Source organism: Dendrobates tinctorius, unplaced genomic scaffold, assembly GCF_039654945.1.
Source record: "Dendrobates tinctorius isolate UK_male_01 unplaced genomic scaffold, ASM3965494v1 ptg000089l, whole genome shotgun sequence".
Lineage (NCBI taxonomy): Eukaryota > Metazoa > Chordata > Amphibia > Anura > Dendrobatidae > Dendrobates > Dendrobates tinctorius.
In genome coordinates, this window is record NW_027361757.1 from 8,769,101 (window position 1) to 8,792,178 (window position 23,078).

Genomic DNA, 23,078 nt, shown 5'->3' on the forward strand with positions numbered 1-23,078 from the left:
AGTATGCAGACAGGTTCATATCACCACCACAACATGACAATGTGGGATACGGCGGGCTGTATCACATTCAACAACAGAAAAAAATTTAATTTTTTTAATGCGCGTTAGGTCTGCAGACAGCTTCATATCACCACAGCACTAAATGACAACGTGGGATACAGCAGGGTGTTTCACATTTAGCAACAGAAAAAAATATAATTTTTTAATGCGAGTTAGGCTGTGTGCACACGGTGCGGATTCTGCTGCGTTTCCGCAGCGGTTTTGGCCCTGCGGATCCGCAGCAGTTCCGCTGACCAAGTACAGTGCAATGAATCCCTATGGGGTTTCAAAAACGCTGTGCTGACGGTGCGTTTTTTTCCGCGCGGTTTTGCTGCGGTTTACAAACCGCAGCATGTCAATTGTTTGTGCGGTTTCCGCAGCGGTTTCACACCTTTACCATAGTAGAGGTGTGAAACCACAGGCAAAACCGCAGACCAAACCACAGGAAAACCGCAGGTCACTTTACCTGCGGTTTTACCTGCGTTTCCGCACGGAAAAGTCCGCAGCGGAATCCGCACCGTGTGCACACAGCCTTAGGTCTGCAGACAGTTTCATATCACCACAGCACTAAATGACAAGGTGGGATACAGCAGGCTGTTTCACATTTAGCAACAGAAAAAAATGTTATTTAGAATGCTATACTTGTGCATGGAGCACAATAGAAGCAATGCACATCACACTTGTAGGACATGTGTCCTGCCGGCTTTTCCTGTGGACCTCATTAATGGCCCAAAAAAAAAAGTTACAGCCACACTGGACACTACTATCTATCTGACTGATAAACAACTGCCTAACTAACTAGCTAAAATCTTGCAGTTAACAGTGTCAGGAGAAGCATCTCTGTGCTGTTAGTGTCAAAATGGTGCTAAAACAAGATGTCCGCTATTTTTATATGAAGAGAGGAACATGTGATTTCAGCAGCCAATGACACAAGCTGGAGTGTCAGGACATAGTGGGTGTTTCCTGCACCCTGATTGGCTAGCCGCAATGTGCATACATAAAGTTATGAAAAATGACTGCTGTGCTGTGCTTACAAGAACGCCGCGCCTGCAAACCCCCTCCCCTCATCAAACACGTGCAAAATGCTCATGAAACACCACCATTATTGTTGCTAAAGTGCTGAAAATAATTTTGTGGCAACGCAAATATTTTCCGGCATTTGTACCGAATGTTACCGATTTTTACGAATTTTATAAAATTTTGCTTATGATTCCAATCAGGAATCCGAATGTGCCATATTCGTGCCAAATTTATGTTTGGCGATTGTTTTTCGAACAAATTCACTCATCACTAGCTACAGTATAAGTAATTGATCAGCAAGTGATCTCAGTACTTGAGTATTATGTATTACTACTAAATAAGGTTAAACATATTATAAGATTATTTTTATTAAAATGTCACTGTTTTTAAAAGACAGTTAATAATAGTTGTTAATACTTTCAGATTTTTTTAGTGTTTTATTATTATGAACTTGACCAAGTGAAACTGACACAATTTATATGATTGAAATTAGTTATTAAAAATATGCACATAAAATTATTTCAAACAGAGAACATGCCGACAGTCAGATACCATTTTCAGCTGAATATAGGTAGAAGATTGAGTTCAGTACTTACAGTTTTCATTGAAACAATTGTACCTTCTGATTACAGGTCTTTTTGCAGCTCTCCACATGTGGTCCTTGGCTCTTGGACAACTCTTCTGATAATTATTTTCACTCCTCTGAAATCTTGTAGGGAGCACCTAGTCATAGCAGGTTTATGGTAAAATGACGTTCTTACCATTTCCGGATCATGGCCCCAACAGTGCTCACTGGAACCTTCAGTAGCTTAGAAATTCTTCTGTAACCAATGCCATCAGTATTTTTTGCAACAATAAGGTTGTGAAGGTCTTTATGCATCATGAGATGTTTCTTGTGTGCCACCTTGGTTATGAGACAATTTTTTTTGCTATCAGTTGAACCAGTTGACATTATTTTTCACTAAGTGGCAGGATTGCTTTCTAATTACTAATTGATTTCTGCAGGTGTCATGACTTTCCACGTCTTGTTGCAGCTCTTTTTCTTCATCTGTTCAACACTTTTTCCCTGTGTCATTATATTATACATAACTTAATTTACGGACATTTATGGTTTGATTTATTTGCCTGTGTGGAATGGATGGGTTGTTACTGACATCTGGTGAGAATTTCATGTCAATAGTACCTTTACAACTATATTTACTTAGAAAATGAGTGATGTGTTCAAAACTTATTTCACCCACTGTATACTCACATGACTCTCATCTGTCATGTCACTCAACCCTGTTCTGCTCTTGACATCTCTCCTGTCATCAATGACATATTTAGTGCTGGTTAAGACCTATGACATCATGACATTAAATGGGATCATGACATAGGGTCTAGTTGGCACGAGAGGTACTGAAGATGCCACAGACAACCGGAGCAGGGTTGTTTGGATAGCTTAGAGCCAGGTGAGTATAACTTTTTTACCTAAGTTTATAATGCTTGGGTTCTTGAGAGATCTCATTGTATAATAATGCAAATTCAATTCACTTCATATAAATTAGAGGTGAATGAAATTACCCAAGTAAATTTGAGGAAATTTGCCGAATTTGAATTTCAGCAGATTCACACATCTTTATACTTTATATTGCAGTTTATAGATACATTTTATGTTCCAATTATGTTTCTATAATACAAAGATCAGGTACATAAGACATTTCATTATCATAGACATGTACAGTAAATGTAAAGTATGTGCACAAACTGTCTAAATCTAAAAAGACGGTTGCTCCTTTGCTTGCTAGTCTAGCATAATAATGATCACTATTTAGTACTGGAGTTCTTACATATAGGTAAATTATAGTTCTGAACAATGAGAAAAGGACACTATATTACAGTGATATTCAATAAGAAAAGCATTACTTTTATGGAAGAAAATCTGCTTAATGCATTGCCGTACAAAGGCACAATATTATAACACAATAATTGCCTATTATGCCCAGTGGATAAGACTTTCTATATTTATATACAAGCTAATATAAGGTCATAATAGAGGGATATTTAGTTGTTTATATACTGTCTTTTATGCAAATGCCATATTTCAAAGATTAATTATTTTACATTAATGTTGACAATAGATTCCACAAACAGAAATGCTTTTAAACCCCTGAGTGATTTTATTATTAGCAACTTGGGAGTATGTAAAGAATACATTTAAAGGAACAGTTGGAGGTCATATCTTTAATGTAAATTTACTCAGCACTGATAACAATGAAAGCCTTGAAGATGGTTACATATTGTGGAAAAGAGTAATTAACATCAAAGAGATTGAAAAAAGTTCTATGTTGCTCACCAAAACAAAGCAGAAAGCTGAAATCATTCAGTAGCTAATGCTATCCTGAATTACTGACATTAATAGCCATACTTCTTTCCTTGGATAAAGATCATCTATATATATAAAAGTGAATGTATGTATGTATGTATGTATGTGTGTGTATCACCAACCAATCATGAAGCATCTTTCATTTCACCAGAGCTGTTTAAAAGAAGATGAGCTGTGATTGCTTGCTGTGAGCAACAGTTTTCCTTGCAACCAATCACTAAGCAAAGAAGCTGAGCTGTGATTGTTGCTATGAGCAATAGTTTTCTCACTCCATGACAACACCTCAGCAGACACTGCCATGGTGGGAGAGATCTAATATCCCCGGGAACATAAGCTCCCAGCCATTGTCTGCACCCCAGAAAGGAGCAGAGCACATGACAGAAGTGAATCCCCCCCCTCCCTGCTCTTATCCCCATCACACATCCTCCATCCCGTAGGCACATCTTCCTTCTTAAATGGATACCCGGTATGCAAGTTAGGATGTGGGATATTAGGTGTAGTAGTCCAATGGCTCTGGCTGATGGGATGCTGTGAGATATTAGGAGTAGTAGTCCGGTGGCTCTGATGGAATGATGTGGTATATTAGGGGTAGTAATCCAGTGGCCCTGGCTGACGGGATGATGTGGGATATTAGGGGTAGTAGTCTGGCGGCTGTGATGGGATGATGTGGGATATTAGTGGTAGTAGTCAGGTGGCTTTGGCTGACGGGATGATGTGGAATATTAGGGGTAGCAGTCCGGTGGCTCTGACGGGATGATGTGGGATATTAGGGGCAGTAGTCCCGTGGCTCTGACGGGATGATGTGGAATATTAGGAGTAGTAGTCCTGTGGCTCTGGATGATGGGATGATGTGGGATATTAGGGGTAGTAGTCCGGCGGCTGTGACGGGATGATGTGGGATATTAGTGGTAGTAGTCCGGTGGCTCTGGCTGAAGGGATGATGTTGGATATCAGGGGTAGTAGTCCGATGGCTTTGGCTGACGGGATGATGTGGAATATTAGGGGTAGTAGTCCGGTGGCTCTGATGGGATGATGTGGGATATTAGGGGTAGTAGTGCGGTGGCTCTGACAGGATGATGTGGAATATTAGGGTAGTAGTCTGGTGGCTCTGGCTGACGGAATAATGTGGGATATTAGGGGTAGTAGTCCGGCAGCTGTGACGGGATGATGTGGGATATTAGTGGTAATTGTCCGGTGGCTCTGGCTGATGGGACGATGTGGGATATTAGTGGTAGTAGTCCGGTAGCTCTGGCTGACGGGATGATGTGGGATATTAGGGGTAGTAGTGCAGTAGCTCTGGCTGACGGGATGATGTGGGATATTAGGGGTAGTAGTCCGGTGGCTCTGGCTGACAGGATGATGTGGGATATTAGGGGTAGTAGTCCGGTGGCTCTGGCTGACGGGATGATGTGGGATATTAGTGGTAGTAGTCCGGTAGCTCTGGCTGACGGGATGATGTGGGATATTAGGGGTAGTAGTGCGGTAGCTCTGGCTGACAGGATGATGTGGGATATTAGGGGGAGTAGTCCGGTGGCTCTGGCTGACGGGATGATGTGGGATATTAGTGGTAGTAGTCCGGTAGCTCTGGCTGATGGGACGATGTGGGATATTAGGGGTAGTAGTCCGATGGCTCTGGCTGACGGAATGATGTGGGACATTAGGGGTAGTAGTCCAGTGGCTCTGGCTGACAGGATGATGTGGGATATTAGTGGTAGTAGTCCGGTAGCTCTGGCTGACGGGATGATGTGGGATATTAGTGGTAGTAGTCCGGTAGCTCTGGCTGATGGAATGATGTGGGATATTAGGGGTAGTAGTCCAGTGGCTCTGGCTGACGGGATGATATGGGATATTAGTGGTAGTAGTCTGGTAGCTCTGGCTGATGGGATGATGTGGGATATTAGGGGTAGTAGTGCGGTAGCTCTGGCTGACGGGATGATGTGGGATATTCTATTGAATGTGGCTATGCGGAGTGGACGGGGCTGTACACTCAACTTTATAAATATATAGATATAATCATTACAATTTGTTATAACTAACCATAGTTAGTTACTATGCCCGGGCAGCGCCGGGATCTTCAGCTAGTATTACAATAAGCATCTAATGCAGTAACATCCCTTTTCCTGTACAAGTAGATTTTAACCTTCCTAGTGTTTCAGAAAAAAACACAAATTGACTACATTATAAGAAATAGACAGACCTATTGATAATTATTATTATTAGGCTTCGCTTATATATTGCCATTAATTCCACAGCGCTTTACAGACATCATCATCACTGTTACCATTGGCGCTCACATTCTAGATTCCCTATCAGTATGTGTTTGGAGTGTGATAGGAAACTGGAGAACCCGGAGGAAACCCACGCAAACACGGGGAGAACATACAAACTCCTTGCAGATGTTGTCCTTGGTGGGATTTGAACCCAGGACCCCAGAGCTACAAAGCAACAGTGCTTGCCGGTATCAGACTGGGGTGCCAAAGCCCCACCAGTAACATCATCTCCAGGGCCCCAGTTTTCAACTCTGTGCAAAAATGACTTTATCCTCCTTCACAAATTCCGTAGCAATAAACTGGGTTGATTGTGACATTAATAAGATGTTGCATTTGCCTGTATATGGTGAATTAAGTGTATTGTAAAAAGTACTGCTCTTATAAGTGGGTGTGGCCCATTCCTGCACACGGGCCCACTGGACTATTTTCCTGTTCTCTTGAAGGCAAGTCTGAACCTGGTGCTAACCACTGAACCACTGTGCTGATTGATAGATAGGTCTATCATTTCTATGAATTACATTAATATCAATTACTATTATCATTGTTGTTTTGGGAAATCTTCATTCCAGACATCTATCCACGCTTTCTCAAAAGAATCTGTTCTGATTCTATTCTAAAGAGGAGTTGTTGTAAAGTCTTTAATTGTGAAACAAAATCTTCCCATTTGGTATGATTTCTTTCAATATGTTTACCTACTTTTGGACATGTTTTGGACCCTCCAAAGGGACTGTGGTGACAACTAGAGAGGTTTACATAACAGGTTTAAAATAGTTGTGTGTCTCCAGAAAACTGATCAGCCAGATTATATGTGTTATTTAGTGTTAAGTCAACCGCCGAGCGTTACAAACTACTTTTTATCATTTCTAAGTTATTAGTTTCCCACAACTGAAAAATTTGTTTCTGAAATAAGTATGGCCTGCCAAGCTAAAGTGGTTTCTGACTGCATCTACCTCACATTGGCCTTTTTTGCAGCTGTATCTGTTCTTCATATTTCAATCCTACAACAGGAGAAAGCAAGAAATGAATGCAGTTACATGTCCTTGTAAAGGCTTAATTACAATTATCTATGATTTCAGTAGCGGATGTACAAAAAGTAAAACTCTTTTGATTACATTTGTTAGCCTTATTACTGCTGCAGAATACTTTAACCTGCATCAATGCAGATAAGATAACCACAAAGGACTGACATAGAGCGATCATCTACACTTATATTCAGGGTCGGACCGGCCCACGGGGATATCGAAGAATCATCCAGTGGACCTGCCCCTTGACCAGCACCACAACTCCTGCCTCCTTCACATTAGTGCCTGCTCTGCCCTGCATTCCAATTGCGTGCACCGAGAGGCGAGTACGTCATTTCATACTCGGTGCCGGCGGGCCGCCTGCACTGCTCAGCAACAAGTGATGTGAAGGGAGTGCTTTCTCATCACCTGCCGCTGCTGGCTTCTATTGATCTCATTGAGCACTCCACAGCTGAAAGAGCGGTGAGCGCAATGAGATCAATAGAAACCAATACGAGTTACTGCCATCATCTTTCAAGGCTGATATACAGCATTCTAAAATGCTTTAGATAAGTCCCCAACCTGTCTGTAAGAGAAGAAAAATAACTTTTATTATACTCATCTGTGGGGTGGTACGGTCCGAGGGATGTCGCTCTTCTTGGTCTGGCACCTCCAATCTTCTTACGATGCCATCCTCCTGCATGCTTCGTGTGGATGACGCATCCCTGCATCATCCACACAGTCTGCTCGACATCGTGCTCCTGCACAGGCATACTTATCAGCCCAGTTGAGGGCAGAGCAAAGTACTGCAGTGCCCAGGTGCTGGGAAAGGTCAGAGAGGCCCAGCGCCTCCTGTGCACTACAGTACTTTGCTCTGCCCTCAACAGGGCTGATAAGTACACCTGTGCAGGAGTGCGATGCCAAACAGACTGTGTGGATGATGCAAGGATGCGTCATTCACCCCAAGCAAGCAGGAGGACGGCATCGAAAGAAGATGGGAGACGCCGGCCAATAAAAGCGACACCCCTCGGACTGGGCCGCCCCGCAGGTGAGTATGATAAGTTATTTTTCTTCTCTTACAGGTCGGTTTGGGGGCAGATATACATCATTATAGAATGCTGTATAGCAGCCCTGAAAGGCGGTGACCATAACTTGTATCGGCCAATCCTAGTGACAGGTTCCCTTTAAGTGGCAAATTTAGAAATCATATTCACAAAAGGAAAACAATTTCTTGAAAAACAAAATACTGATATTTTTTGTACAGAAATTGCAACATGACTAATATCCAAAGGTGATATTTCCATGTGAGTATTACATGTTAATTACGTGTGTGCAGAATAATATAGGTGTTAATTACATGTGTCTAAAACTCTATATTAATATGGGCTGGAGATTTAGTTATGTTGTGTTAGGGAACCAAGACTCGTAGCTGCCCAATTTCAGTTTCCTACTAACATAAGAATCCATGAGCTAAAAATAAAAATACATTACCAGGGACACAGCTCTACAGGGGGAAAAGTGACTTCTGTTCTAATGAAAGGAAGATAAAATGTGTCTGAACAATAGAACATGTAAGGAAAGTCACATCAGGGAGTTGTTTCCAAAGCACCTAATGACTGGAATTCATGTGTCGGTGAATTAGCACAGGTCTGTGATATAAGTGCAGTACACATACTGTGCTGCCTTTTTTCATATGCTGCCTGGTAATTAAAGTGTGATATTAATTTGCATTTTTGTTACATTGAAAATAATGTCACAATTCATTATAACAATATTTCAGGGTTTTTATTAGATTGTTACTAGGTCTCTAGGTTTCTTCACACATAACAAGCAGTGCTAGACTGCTTCCTAAACTTGAAACTATTGGAATTTAGTAAATGAAGAGATCAGTCATTCTGTACGTATGTGCACTGAAAATAATGTAATTTCCAGTATTCACATTCATAGGTTTATTTCCTATTTCTTAATGCATGTAATGTTCAAAAATATGTTGATTTTCTTCCCTCCAGGATCTCCGTGTATATTCAGTACAGTACTCTCTGATTTAATGCATCAATAGTAATTATGGCTACAGAGCAAAGGTCCCCAACCTGTGGCTCATGGGCTAAGATGTGAGACTCATGACTGTCTACGAACTTGGTGGAAGGTTAGCAAACAAATATGAAGGGCATGTGCCAGATTGTGACTTTTGTAAGTAGTCCAGCAGAGAAGGGTAGGTCTAGATGCACATATACTGAATGTGGAGGTAGGAGGGTAGTATTTTAGAAAGGATCATACTACCAGTTAGAGGGCTGCTTTAAGCTAGATGTGATGGCATTCTTGCATCAAGCATTCCCTTTATACTGAGTGGGGACAAGATGGAAACCCCTATATGTAAGAACACTGGCTATAAGGGAGGAGAGCACATCAGTGTGGTTTCTGCTGGGAAGCTTTGACCATCATTACACTAATAAAGAGAGGCACTGGGTGTCACTACAGTGAGAGGCTGGCAGGATGTCACTACTCACGGGGCTCTGGATGTGACTCGCGACCGTCTCTCAGAGATAAAAAGGGGTTTATAAGGCAAAAAAAATTGGAGATCATCACTGTAGAGCATGGCTGACCATGTAGTACAGTAGTCACTATTGTACAGCACACTGTCCTTTTACATAGAAAAAGATCTAAGTGCATTTAGGATGTCTATCAATTTGGATTGTATGCTCCAATTTTAAGCATGTGAAGCTATAGAAATGGGTGTAGCTCACGTAGTGTGGTAGTCATGTTGCCACTGTTGCATTATAGTAATAACACTATCACACAGTAATAAGGAAAGCAGACTAAGCTTTTATTAACGGGAGGCTTTGAGGAGTTTTGACCTTGTAAAACTTTTGACATTTATAGGTAAAGTTAAAGACCAGCTTATACAAAAGATCCTAAGCAAATTTTTGTCCCAGTGTGACTGAGGAAGTTTTATTCCATTGTACTCCACTCCTACAAATGGTCTGGACGCAGTTCCTAAGATTGAAATGTTCTCCAGTTACCATTATAAGCTTAACAACTCTCCTTCCCAACCTCTGCTCTTGATTGATAGCTCTAACATCCAACTAGAAGCAAGCTATAACTCTAGAGCAGAAGAAAGAGGTTGAGGAGCATCCAAGGGATCAGCACTACTGAAACTAAAAAGGAATAAAAGGGTTCTGATGTTACTAAAGTGTTAGCAGGTTTCATATGAATTGCTGCTGCTGCTTCCCCTGAAAACCTGCTTTGAGGCTCCCTTCAAATTGCTCTATCCTGTATTAGGTATATAATTTAAAAAAAGCTTTCTTTATTTTTTTTTTTAGCTTTTTCCCTTGTACTTTAAGTATAAGTAAATAAGTAGACCATCCATGTAATGTCTGGATTGGCTGAGTCTTCCAAAGTGAGAGCCACTTTCTACATCCATTAGCTCTGACCAGGTTACCCATTTAGATCTGAAGGACATTTCTAGATAATATTTAAATGATTTTTAGAAGTAATACTAACTGATGTTTTCTTTTCTTGGTAGGTTCCGCTGCATTGTGTATCCATTCCGGCAGAAGCTGACACTAAGAAAGGCTATTTTTACAATCATTATCATATGGGTTTTGGCTCTTATCATAATGTGTCCATCAGCAGTAACCCTGACGGTGACCAAGGATGATTATCACTTCATGGTAGATGATTACAATAATTTCTATCCCCTCTACTCCTGTTGGGAAGCTTGGCCAGACAAAGAAATGCGAAAAATTTATACTACAGTCTTGTTTTCACATATATATCTGGCTCCTCTGACCTTGATTGTCATCATGTATGCTCGCATTGCTTTCAAACTTTTCAAATCATCTGCCACCATTCGAGGATCCATGTCTGAAGAACAAGAAGGTCGTAGGGTATCCAAGAGGAAAGTAAGAGTTATCAACATGTTAATTATTGTAGCACTGTTTTTTACCATTTCTTGGCTGCCGCTCTGGACTTTAATGCTGCTCACAGATTATGGAAATCTTAATGATCATCAGCTCAACCTTATTGCTGTATATATATTCCCTTTCGCTCATTGGCTAGCATTCTTCAACAGTAGCATCAATCCAATTATATATGGTTATTTCAACGAGAACTTCCGTCGAGGTTTTCAGGAAGCATTTAAAGTTCAGTACTGTTCAATGAAAAGAGAGCACAAGGAAACATATTCAGAAAGGAAAAACAGTGGATTTATGTTTGGAGTACGAAACAGGATTTTTGTTGAAGTACAACCCAGTGACTCAGCTCATGGCTCAGACTCATGCAACAGTACCACAGCAAAGGGTGGTATGTTCTCCTTAAGGAGTGGAAGGATCGCCCATCATGGCATGGTAGTTGAAGATCTAGACAACAAAAGCTCCAATAACACTGTCAGCATACCAGCATGGGATATTTAAAATGTTTCTCTTTGTGGTGGATATCTGACATTACAGCTAAAAGACATACATTTTGTGTATATCAAAATGATCTTAAAGACTTGGTGAGATGTTTTAGACTTGGTTTTCATATCAAAATGAAATATCACTCCAACTAATGATGGTTCATTTATAGAGATACCGTAATTGAATCTTTTGAAATTCAAATTCACCAGCTTAGCCAAATTTTCCAAGGTAATTGATTTAAGCAAAATGGAAAGTACTGCTGAGCCTCAATTGTCCTGAAAAGACATGTTTTACATTCTGATGTCTCCTAGGACTGTATTCAACCACTTTCAAGCTCTTTAACGCAAACAGAGCCTTAGTAATGTCAAAGTGACCTCAACATAAATGACTATGGGTAAACAGGTGGTAACCAACCATTTTTCACTTCTGTGCTGTCTGACACTTTATGTACAATTTATCTGGTGTTTTTAGAGTTTTCTTTTTCCTATCTCTATAAATAAGCTGTGAGTTGTGACATCCTCTCACTATCCAGATTCACCATAAAATGGCTACTGCATTACCTGCTTTTGCTTTTATACGGGCTATGATAGTCTCTACTAACTGGCTGTGTTATACCATGTGATGTGATAGCTGCAAAACATTAAGGAGAAGCCTGCCCGGCCATGCCCAGGGTTATTTTACCTTTCTCTGAATGATACAATCTTCTGCAATGTGTAAAATGGTGGTAAATATCAAATAGTTAAAATTTGCTGAGTTCAGCAAATTCTGAAAAAAATTCAACACAAATCCAGTTTCTCAATCACTCATCTCTATTTATTTATTAACTTTTATTAACTAGCACAAGAAAGGTAAGAAACACATTCAATTGGCCTTCAACATTTCTTGAGATTTTCACATCATCGTAAGTGGGTCATATACTGTATATTGTTATATATATTGTCTGTAAAATTGTTTTTTATATGATATACAGATTCCAGCACATTCTCAGCAGTAAAATTACTGCGTCAAAAGAATGTACCCATCTTTAAGAATAATTATCATGTAAAGAAAAGCTCTACAATTTCTTCATCTCTTGTTGATTCTTGAAGATTGAACTCTTCCGTTACAGACCGAGTGCCTGTCCTGTTTATGATGTGTCAAAGGTGCATGCTTTGTTAAATGGGTTGTATGGTTTAGAAAAGACATTTTTAAATACCCTGTTAAGAAATTTTGACGGAAAAAAGGAAAATCACTTAGTAAGGACCAGCATATTTTAAATTTAATTTTCATTTCCCAGATGAGCAATGCATGTCCTATAAGTTTCCTTGTTCTGATCTGTCAGGCATGACACTCTCCGCAAGAAGAGACATTACCCTTTACACCCTAGTCATAGGCCTCTTATACAGTCAAATCAGTTCTCTGACTTTGCACTGAACCATATGTTTGAAAATAGATTCTGGTTTGGATTTTAACCTTAGTCATGTGGCAAAGCTTGTTAAAGAGTCGATATTGACTTTTAGCAATGCTACTTCCAGTAGGTGGCTCTAGAGTTCAAGTTCTCTTCCTCTGTGAAGCTGCAGTTTGAATATTGAACCATGACTGTGTAATGCTTCCTTCCCTGAGGTGGGGCGCTAGAGGTCCTACTGCACACTTGACAATAGATTAGTATTAGGAGACCCTTCAAGGCAGTGATTTTCTTTTCAATGGGAAACTATTCCACTAAGAAGAAAATGTACAAGGCGGACCACTTCTTGATATGTATGAGAGGTCTCTTGTATTGCGTTTGCACTTGTGGCAGATAGACATGACCAGTTCAGGTTTTTTTCTGACAGCAAACACAGTACTTGAAAGGGATAAGAATCTGAAACCCAAAGTCTAGTGTTTATTAGGGGCATAACTTTTCATTACGCAATCAGCTTTGTTATCAAATTAGAAAATATCTTTAAAAGTATATTGGATTGCTGTAGAATAGAAAATGCAATCTAAGCAATTACTGAGATTGCATAAAGGACCAGAAAGCAATCATTTTTGGAAGCTCAATCTTTTTGCTCAAAAGTTAAATGGTTATTCAGCTTCATGCCATCACTACATGACCCCTGTAATATAGTCACAGGGATTAACAGTTCAAAACACTTTTAGAAAAGCCATTATGAGATTTTTTTTTATTAGACCCTTGATTGTAAAGTTATGCTCCTATTCATTAGCCTTGTTCTGAATTGTGTATTGTACCTGTCTGTAAACCATTCATGGTCCTACATATTCTAAAGGCCCCTTTACATTTAGCGATGCACCAGTGATCCCGACCACGATACGACCCGGTCAGGATCGCTGGTGCATCACTAAATGGTCGCTAGTGAGCTGCCAAACAGGCAGATCTCTCTAGCGATGCAGCAGCGGTCGGCGGTCGCTCTTACCTTTCAGATGCGGTAAGGGTGTCCGTCATCCACCTGGGTCCATGGCTTGCTCGTCGGCGCCAGCAGGAAGCCGACGACGAGAAATGGACCAGGATGATCTCGCGCGATCAGCGATAGCCAGTGGGGGAGCCGGTCGGAGGTAAGTATGACATGTAGCGATATCGCTAGCAATATCGCTGCTGCGTCACAAAATCGGTGACTCCTTAGCGATATTGTAAACGATATCGCTATGTGTAAAACCCCCTTTATAGTGCTGGGTGTGGGATTCCTGCTGAACTGTTCTTTCTTTGCTAAAGGTAGGGAGTCCATCATTAAGAGATTAGAAAAACACATTTGTTTTACTCCACCTACAGCACTCCATCTGTCAAAAGACTGTGTCTGGTCTTGTAGCTCAGTCCCATTCACTTTCACCAGGCACAGTCGATGGGCAAGAAAGGCAATATTTCTAGAAGAAATCTGGTTTGATGTGTTAGTGTGTCTTTTTCCAGTGAATCGGAGATTGTATTCCATCTTATGTTTGTCGTATCGCAAAGCATAGCTTTCATTCTTTGTAGATGATGGAGTAGATGTCTCGGCTGATGAAGATCCAGCAGACTCTGACTTTGATTTATCTGGTCAAGTGGATTTTTATGAGTCCATCTAAAGACCTTATTTTGTTCCTTGTCCTTGAAATGCTCTTGTTTTAATGGTAGAGATCTGATTGTCTCATTTTTAATGGATTTATAAAAAAAGTGAAAGTTTTAAAGAAAAGTGCCATGATTCTCCTTTTTTAGGAAAATAATTTATTTTTATTACATTACTGTACAGACTGTCGTAAAATCACACTTTCAGAGAAATAAATCACCACAAGTCATGGGCAGCCACTGAGCAAGTAAAGAATACGTGGAAATTTCAAATACAGACTAAAATTCAGAATCAGTCTAAGTAAAGAAATGCAATTTATCGATAAGGATACTTACTTTTTTACGTAAGTTAAGACTAGTTAGGGTAAAGAAGGTATTAGCACATGTGAAACTCAGCAAAGCATAGTCTTAGAAGTATGGTCGGTAATTTTATATTTTTAATATTTTCCCTACATTAGCTGTGATAAGAGAGGATGGCATAGCTAATGAACTGAGCAGGACAGAGAGCCCCATTCAAGCAAATTACTGATGCAGAGAGGGAAGAAGCTCCAAAGTAATATCGGATTAGAATTTCCTCAATTCTCCATTTAAGCATGGAATCGCTGTTATAAGATATAGTAAGAGGCTTGTGCAAAAATAGCGAACCCTTATCATTACTTCATCCACAAGGTTAAGTTATTATTAATATCTTCAGAAAAAATAATGTAATGTAAACTATATGCCTGACACATGTTATGAATCGGGTCAAATGTGGCTAACAATCTTAATTTTGAAAAGTACAAGATCCATGGTGGTCAGATTTAATTTAGGATCATTCCCAGCTCTGGGGCTTTCCTGCTCCTTATTATCATCAAGTGAAGGAAGTGTTTAGAATCAGTCAAAAAGTTCAGGACTCCAAGCACAGTCTTAAAACTTGAGGTTGTAGACTCAAACACAACCTCTTTAGAGGAGTGGTTCAAAATCAAAATGAATTTTCGTCCTTAATCCCTATCTATTTGATGCCATAATCTAAACTATTTTATAATACACTTGAATTAAAAAATCCCTTCCGTTCCCTAACTACACTAACTGCCTTTCTCTCTTTTGGTCTACTTCCTTTTTGATGACACATCATTTGAAAATTTCAGTGAAGGTTAGAATACTGAAATGAAGCATCATCGAGGGGAAGAGGCTGCGATCACTTCCGCAGACCCTGCCCCTTCCCTGAAACGAAGCATCATCAGTCACTTTCGTTTCAGGGTTGGGTTAATGCCTATGAGATGTGCACAATGACAGCACGCTCATGTTTGCCATCTCGTTACTGAGCTGTCAGAATACACGCAGCACAAGTGACGTTAATATTATAGGCACTGTAGGAATTAGCTGGTTCTACATTTCCCCTGTGATAGCAGCTATAGGGCAAATGTCGTAAAGCATGCCATTATTCAAATGAAAAATTGTCCATATAATACAAGGACAGACCGCTTCTACTAATGGTTGTTAGTGGCTCTTTACAGAGACAGGTTCCATGCAGGAAAGCTTCTTTTATGATGTTCTTATGCCCAAAATTGAATTCATATGCCCAATGTAAATTTTCAGTGACGGTGTGACTGCAGGCAGCTATTAGTTACATATGACCAGTTGCTGAGGAAGTGCAGCTCCGTTATGGACGTGATGCAAGGGCAATTTCTAGGGTTTATTTGAGAACTGTAACTTTTCTGTGGAAACCGCTGTGTGAACATTTTAGATTCAAGTTGGTATGGGCCTTCTACAATTTGGAACAATTCAAGGAATTTTGGCCTTATGAAGTGTATAAAGTCACAGAACAGAGGAACAGGGGAACAGAGCATATTTTGAAATTTGAAATATTTTTATCAGCTTGCACAAAGTGTCTTGAATTTCATGTATTTTTTGAAAATATTGTTTTTTTTTCTTGTTCGTACATATTTAGCATGCAATTTTTCAAGGCTGTTTTTTAATGATGCACCTAGAGCATACCGTGTTTTAAAGCAAATATCATGTACCAAAATAGGAGGTATATGTGAGGAAAATAATCACTAAATTTGAATGGTTTCATTTTTTTTTTTGCTGCAGCACTTTTTGAAAAATGCAGTGATTAAGTGTGATGAAACCGTAGAGGTGTAACCCGAGAAATAAAAATGTATAATACACAAACAATGACTGATGCTCCCAAAAGGCAGTTACTTGTCCACCAATGGATAAATGAAAGCACAATACATAAATCAAGCAAGATTACTTGGACATTTCATAAAGGGCATTTGAAGAAATACATGAGTTAATGCTAATTTGGTTGAATGAACTACAGCCCTGAAAGGGTCAAATTAAAAAGTTCTTAAGGAGAACTTTTCACTTGCAAAAGAAATTAGTTAAATACCTTGCAAAAATCCCTAAGCTTCACTGATACAACCTCTCTTTTGCTTTTTTCACTGTGTCACTCCGTTGCAGAGATTTGGATGACATTGAGAGTAAAGTGTCAGTCTTTGCTGACAATGCCAAACTATGCAGGATACTAAAATCTGACCTTTACATCACAATTTTGCAAAACAATCTGGATAAAATGTCTGAATTGGCAAACACTTGTCAAATGAGATTTGGTGTAGAGTAATGCACTTAGGACGGAGTAATCCTATTGCTGCATATACATTAAATGGGAGTGTACTCGGGACTACAGAACAGGAGAAGGACTTGTGTATTCTGGTTACAAGTAAGCTGAGCAGCAGCACTCAATGTCAAGCAGCAGCCGCAAAAGCAAACAGGATTTTAGGGTGTATAAAAAGAGATAAAATCCTGTGATCCCAACATATTGTTACCCCTTTATAAATCACTTGTGAGGCCACATCTAGAATAGGGGATCCAGTTTTGGGCCCCACATTTAAAAAAAGACATTCAGAAATTAGTCAACTCAAAGGCGGGCAACTAGATTATTACAAGGGATGGAAAGCCTCTCATATGATGAGAAGTTGGAATGTTTAGCTTAGAAAATCATCTCAGAGGGGATCTCATTTCTATACAGTGGGTATGGAAAGTATTCAGACCCCTTTACATTTTTCACTCTTTCTTTCATTGCAGCCATTTGGTAAATTTCAAAAAGTTTATTTTTTTTCTCATTAATGTACACTCTGCACCCTATCTTGACTGAATAAAACAAATGTAGAAATCTTTGCAAATTTATTAACTCCTTTATGACAGATGATGTACTATCCTGTCCATATGCCCTGGGACTTAATTCCCAAGGACGGGATAGTACGTCATTGGCGATCAACTGCGCTCATGGGGGAGCGTGGCTGATCGCGGCCGGGTATCAGCTTATTCTCACAGCTGACACCAGGCACTATGTGCCAGGAGTGGTCACAGACTGCTCCCGGCACTTTAACCCCTGGAACACTGCGATCAAACATGATCGCAGCCTTCCAGGAGCAGGCAGCTTTGGATTGGAGACCCCGCAGAATGACGCGGGGTCCCGATCGCTGCCATAGAGACCCGTTGTAGTCATGACAACATTCGGGTCTCCAGGCCTGAGAGACTTCCTGTCTTGCGCAGTGCATGTCAGGAAGTCTCACAGGTCAGTGTACAGAAGCTGCAGCGCTGACATCTTCTATAGCAAGCAGATCTGCATGCTATAGAAGCGATCAGCCTGCACAAAATGAGTGGCCTATAGTGGGACAAAGTGTAAAAGTAAGAATTAAATAAAAAAACCAAAATAATACAAAATAATTAAAAAAATAAAAAAATAAAAGTTTATTCTATCATTAAATCAATATTTGAATAAAAAATTCTAAACAATAAAAGTACAAATATTTAGTATCGCCGGGTCCGTAATCACCTGACCTATAAAACTGTCCCGCTAGTTAACCCCTTTAGTGAACATCATTAAAAAAAAGACAAAAAACAATGCTTTATCATCATACCGCCAAGCAAAAAGTGGAATAACACGCAATTAAAAAGACGGATAAAAATAAACCTGGTACCGCTGAAAACGTCATCTTGTCCCACAAAAAACAAGCCACCATACAGCGTCATCAGCGAAAAAATAAAAAAGTTATAGCTATCAGAATAAAGCGATGCAAAAATAATTTTTTATATAACCAAATGGCTGCAATGAAACAAAGAGAGCAAAATTTAAAGGGGTCTGAATACTTTCCATTCCCACTGTATATGCCGTATATACTCGTGTATAAGCCGACCCATGTATAAGCCGACCTCCCTAATTTTGCCACAAAAAACTGGGAAAACTTATTGACTCGCGTATAAGCCTAGGGTTAAATGGTAGTCCAAGAAGATGCTACATAGATAAAACCCCTCCATATGTTGCTGCACAAGGGTTAATGCTGGCCCAAGAAGATGCTCCATAAATATCCCCATATGCTGCTGCACAAGGGTTAATGCTGCTCCATAAATACCCCCCATATACTGCTGCACAAGGGTTAATGCTGCTCCATAAGATGCTCCATAAATACCCCCATATGCTGCTGCACAAGGGTTAATGCTGACCCATAAAATGCTCCATAAATACCCCCCATAATAATATGCTGCTACACAAGGGTTAATGCTGCCCAATATGATGCTCCATAAATACCCCCATATGCTGCTGCACAAGGATTAATGCTGCCCCATAAATACCCCCCATATGCTGCTGCACAAGGGTTAATGCTGCCCCATAAATACCCCCCATATGCTGCTGCACAAGGGTTAATGCTGCCCCATAAATACCCCTCACATGCTGTTGCACAAGGGTTAATGCTGCCCCATAAATACCCTTCATATGTTGCTGCACAAGGGTTAATGCTGCCCCATAAGATGCTCCATATATACCCCTTATTTGCTGCTGCCGCTGCTGGGGGCAGGTGCCGGTGTCCTGAGCTCCCGGCACCGGCGATATTCACCTGTCCCTGTTCCATTGCCATCCACCGCTTTGTCTCCTGGCTCTCTGCAGTGACAGCAGAGGGCGCACACTGACTACATCATTGCGCCCTCTGCCGTCACAGCAGGAGGACCCGGAGACACAGCCGTGCACTGCTTGGAACGGGGACAGGTAAATATTACTCTGCCCCCGTCATACTCACCTCTCCTGGCACTTCTCTGCAGCCTGCGCATATTGATGAGTTTAATGAGCGGTACCACGAGACCGCTGAATGCAGGAAGCAAACGGCAGAGGAAGAAGCAGGGGCTGCAGAGAAGTGCCAGGAGAGGTGAGTATGATCTCTGACACCCCCGTTTCCTCTCCCCCACCCACCCCCCTGGTATATGACTTGCGTATAAGCCGAGAGGGGGACTTTCAGCCCAAAAAAATGGGCTGAAAATCTCGGCTTATACACGAGTATATACGGTGAATATATGTGTGGTTGGTACAAAACACTGGCACATGACTTATTCCTTCCAAGGACCATACTGAGGATTAGGGGGAATAAAGGTGATTTCGACAGCTAAATAGGAAAGGGTTCTTAACAGTTAGAGCAGTTAGAATGTGGAATGCCCTACTACAAAAGATAGTAATGGCAGACACTATAACAGCTTTTAAAAAAGGACGGTTTGCTTTCCTCTATACACATAACATTGCGGGTTATAGTTAATTTAGTGACAAAAAAATAATTGATGGAGAAAGGTTGAAGTTAATGGACCTAGGTCTGTTTTCAACCTGTGTAATTATGTAACTATGTGAAATCTCTGCTTTGCTGTGCAACTGGGAGTTTCTTCAGAGTCTTCTCTGTGAACATGCGCTTTCACCCTCCCAGCATATGCTGCCAATCACAGCTCACCAATTGATCTAGCAGTCTCAGATGCTGCTTAGCTGTGTTTGGGTAAATATCACAGAAAAGAAAGAGCCTTACAAACAACAGGTCAGATTACCAATGCACTAAGAGGATGCAGTGGACCTCCATGATAAAAGTGGTGCCCTACACAAGCCTCATCTGTTTGCATTTTTAATGCTAGGCAACCATCCCCACCAAGATTTAATAGGTTTGTGAGTGGTTGCTCCATCAGTATTTTGCACCTATGCTGCCTCTGCCTTTATCATGGGGGTCTGCTGCATCCTACTATTGCATTGGTAATCTGACCTGTTGTTGGTGAGGCTGTTTATTTTTCTGTGATGTTATTTGAATTTTTGTCATTTTACGAGCTAAGATTGGCAGCATTTGGGAGGGAGAGGTGAAAGTACATACACCCAGACAAGACTCAGAAGAGAGGCTCAAATGGCCTGCCAAGCAGAGATTCACATACTGCGCTCCAGAAGAAATAATGTGAACGTCTCTACGATGGAGTGACGCAGTGCAAAATGGAAATGAGCAGTAGAATCAGTGGAACTGTGGGAAATTTACAAAGTAGTTAACTCAACTATGTATTCAGCAAGTGACAGGATCTCTTTAAATGGGATGTCTCAAGTTCTTAAATGGATAAATTTGCAAAGATATTGGAAAAACAAGCACCCCTTTGAAAAAATCCTCTGTGCTCTCAATAATCAGGAGATTTTAAAATTTATAGTATACAGTTCATTGTTTCAGAGTGATTGACTAGTTAGGAAAGCAGTGCGCTACTTATAGACTCTATGCTTTGGAGCCTGCTTCCGGCTCTCTTAAAGGGAATCTGTCACCCCATTTTCAGCCTATGGCCACCGCCATCAGGGGCTTATCTACAGCATTCTGTAATGCTGTAGATAAGCTCCGGATGTAACCTGAAAGATAAGAAAATCAAGTTAGATTATACTCACCCGGGGGGCGGGGGCGGTGGGTGTCGCGGTCCTGTCCGGGTCCTCCCATCTTCTAGAGATGACGTCCTCCTTCTGCCGCGGCTCCTGCACAGGCATACTTTCTCTGCCCTGTTAAGGGCAGAGTAAAGTACTGCAGTGGCAGGTGCCGGGAAAGGTCAGAGGTGTCTGGGGCCTGTGCACTGCAGTACTTTACTCTGCCCCCAACAGGGCAGAGAAAGTACGCCTGCGCAGGAGCTGCGGCAGAAGTAAGAAGGAGGACGTCATCGCTAGAAGATGGGAGGGGCCGGGCCGGACCGGACCGCGACACCCATCGGACCGGACCCCCTGGTAAGTATAATCTAACTCGTTTTTCTTATCTTTCAGGTTACATCGGGGGGCTTATCTACAGCATTACGGAATGCTGTAGATAAGCCCCTGATGGCGGTGGTCGCAGATCATAGGCCGAAAATGGGGTGGCAGACTTTTGCTTTTAAAATATTTAGGAGGCCGTAATGGCACAGTGAATAATAAAAATGTAGAGTAGGACCCCCCACATGAGATTGCCTTGGCGCGGCGGGGTGGCTCAATTTATTGATCAATATTTTGCCAAATGTCTCATTTTGAATACAGTTAGATGTTAATATGTGCATATGCACCTCATGTTATGCGTTCTAACCACAAGCAGCGCTGGCTTCTCTCTTTTTTTGTTGCATATTGGTTTGTGGTTGACCACCACTGTTGCCATGCGCGCTGGGTTATGTTCGCCATTTTTGCTGTGTTCATTATGATGGATCTAGGCTGCTGTGAACACACACAGCAGCCCCGCCCCAGGCTTTATTTAATTTGTGCACCTGTGTCTGAGCCTGCATCGCCCTTCATCTGTGTTTGCTGGTCAGGCAATGTGTGGAGGTCAAACCTGAGATGTCTATGTTCAGACCTGGTTGGCCTTTATCTGCACTTGCTTCATCTGGCTGCACGGGAGTGATGCAGATAAGCTTCTGGTACGGATTGCATTTGATATGGTCTTGCTTTGATATAAAGAGCTATTACGGTATATATTGGAAAAATAACATACATTTGTATAAAGCTATATATACCATGTATAAAACCCTGTTTCAGTGAAACTTATTAGTTTTTGGATATAAGTAAAATCAGTACTAAATGAGTAATGACTCTATAAACAGCTCTACAGCAATAAGCACATGTGTCGGAGGAGTACCTCATGTGGCACACAAGTATATGAATGGTATAGCAAGCTACGATGACAAAAGGTAAGAAAATGCAGACAGATGGTAAGTAATGATGGCAAGATGATACTAACAAACTGTGATTGCAACTGCCCAACGCACATTTCCCCTACGACTTCAAGGTTGAATAATGTCACTTTCAGAGGATGCCAGTGCCAACTTTACTGCAAGTCAATTTTGGTAAATTCACTAGTCAGCTGTAAGTGCTTAAGAATTTAAGGTTAACAACAACTCAGCCGCAAATCTCTAAACCATGGAAAGTCAGAACAAGGTCAGGAGCACTAAAGTCATTGCATGTAAAAAAAACACCTGTCCTCTGTTCCATCAATTACTATAGAGTTCTAAAATCCCTCATCATCAGTACAAGAGGATCAGGAGCTTCATGAAATAGATTTTTATAGTCAAGTAAAGACACAAAAGCCTAAGAACATCAAGTACAATACTAAGCTTCAGCTAGCGTGGGGTAAAGCTTGTTTTCACTAGACTCAGAAAAAGTGGAAATATATTCTGGAGTGATTAATCACATTTCATTGGTAGGTTGATAAAGGAATATGAATTTTAAAATGTTTAGAAAAAAATGTCTCCTGGTGAAAAAAAGTGCGTTCTTTAAATTTAGGTTGAAGACGAATAATGGTTTAGGGGCTGATTTTCAAGTCTAGCCCCATTATTTCCAGTGGAGGGTAATGTTAATACTGCAGCAAATAAAGATGTTTTAGATAATTGTATGTTTCCAACTTCATCGCATCAGTTGGGGGAAGGTAGTTTCTTGTTTCTGCATGACTGTGAAAAGCAAAGTCCATAAAATCATGGTTTGATAAGTTAAGTGTGGAGAACTGACTTGCGGTATGACGTCAACCTTGTCAAAAAATCTTTGGAATAAGTTATAATTGTGACTGAAAGCCAAACCCTCTCAATCAGCATCAGAAATGCTTTTGTCACTGAATAGCCACAAATTCCCCATAACAAACAAAAATATTTAACGCCTTTTAAGAAGAGTTGAAGTTGTAACTGCAAAAGGAGCCCAACTCCAAATTAATA

At 40.7% G+C, this 23,078-nt stretch overlaps 1 protein-coding gene across 2 annotated transcripts in view; it reads left to right on the top strand.

Moving 5' to 3' along the window:
* The window catches only part of NPFFR1 (neuropeptide FF receptor 1), a 623,293-nt gene extending 611,137 nt beyond the window's left edge, over positions 1-12,156 (top strand). The window contains exon 2 of one of the 2 annotated variants that reach the window (XR_012234176.1): positions 10,219-10,354. Coding sequence is in view for 1 of the 2 variants with exons in the window: in XM_073585793.1 (XP_073441894.1) it covers positions 10,219-11,107 (889 nt within the window). In the remaining variant the exon portion in view is untranslated. Of the gene's footprint in view, positions 1-10,218 lie in introns of both variants that reach the window. The other variant, XM_073585793.1, reaches the window with a different exon arrangement.
* The last annotated feature ends 10,922 nt before the right edge of the window (positions 12,157-23,078 follow it).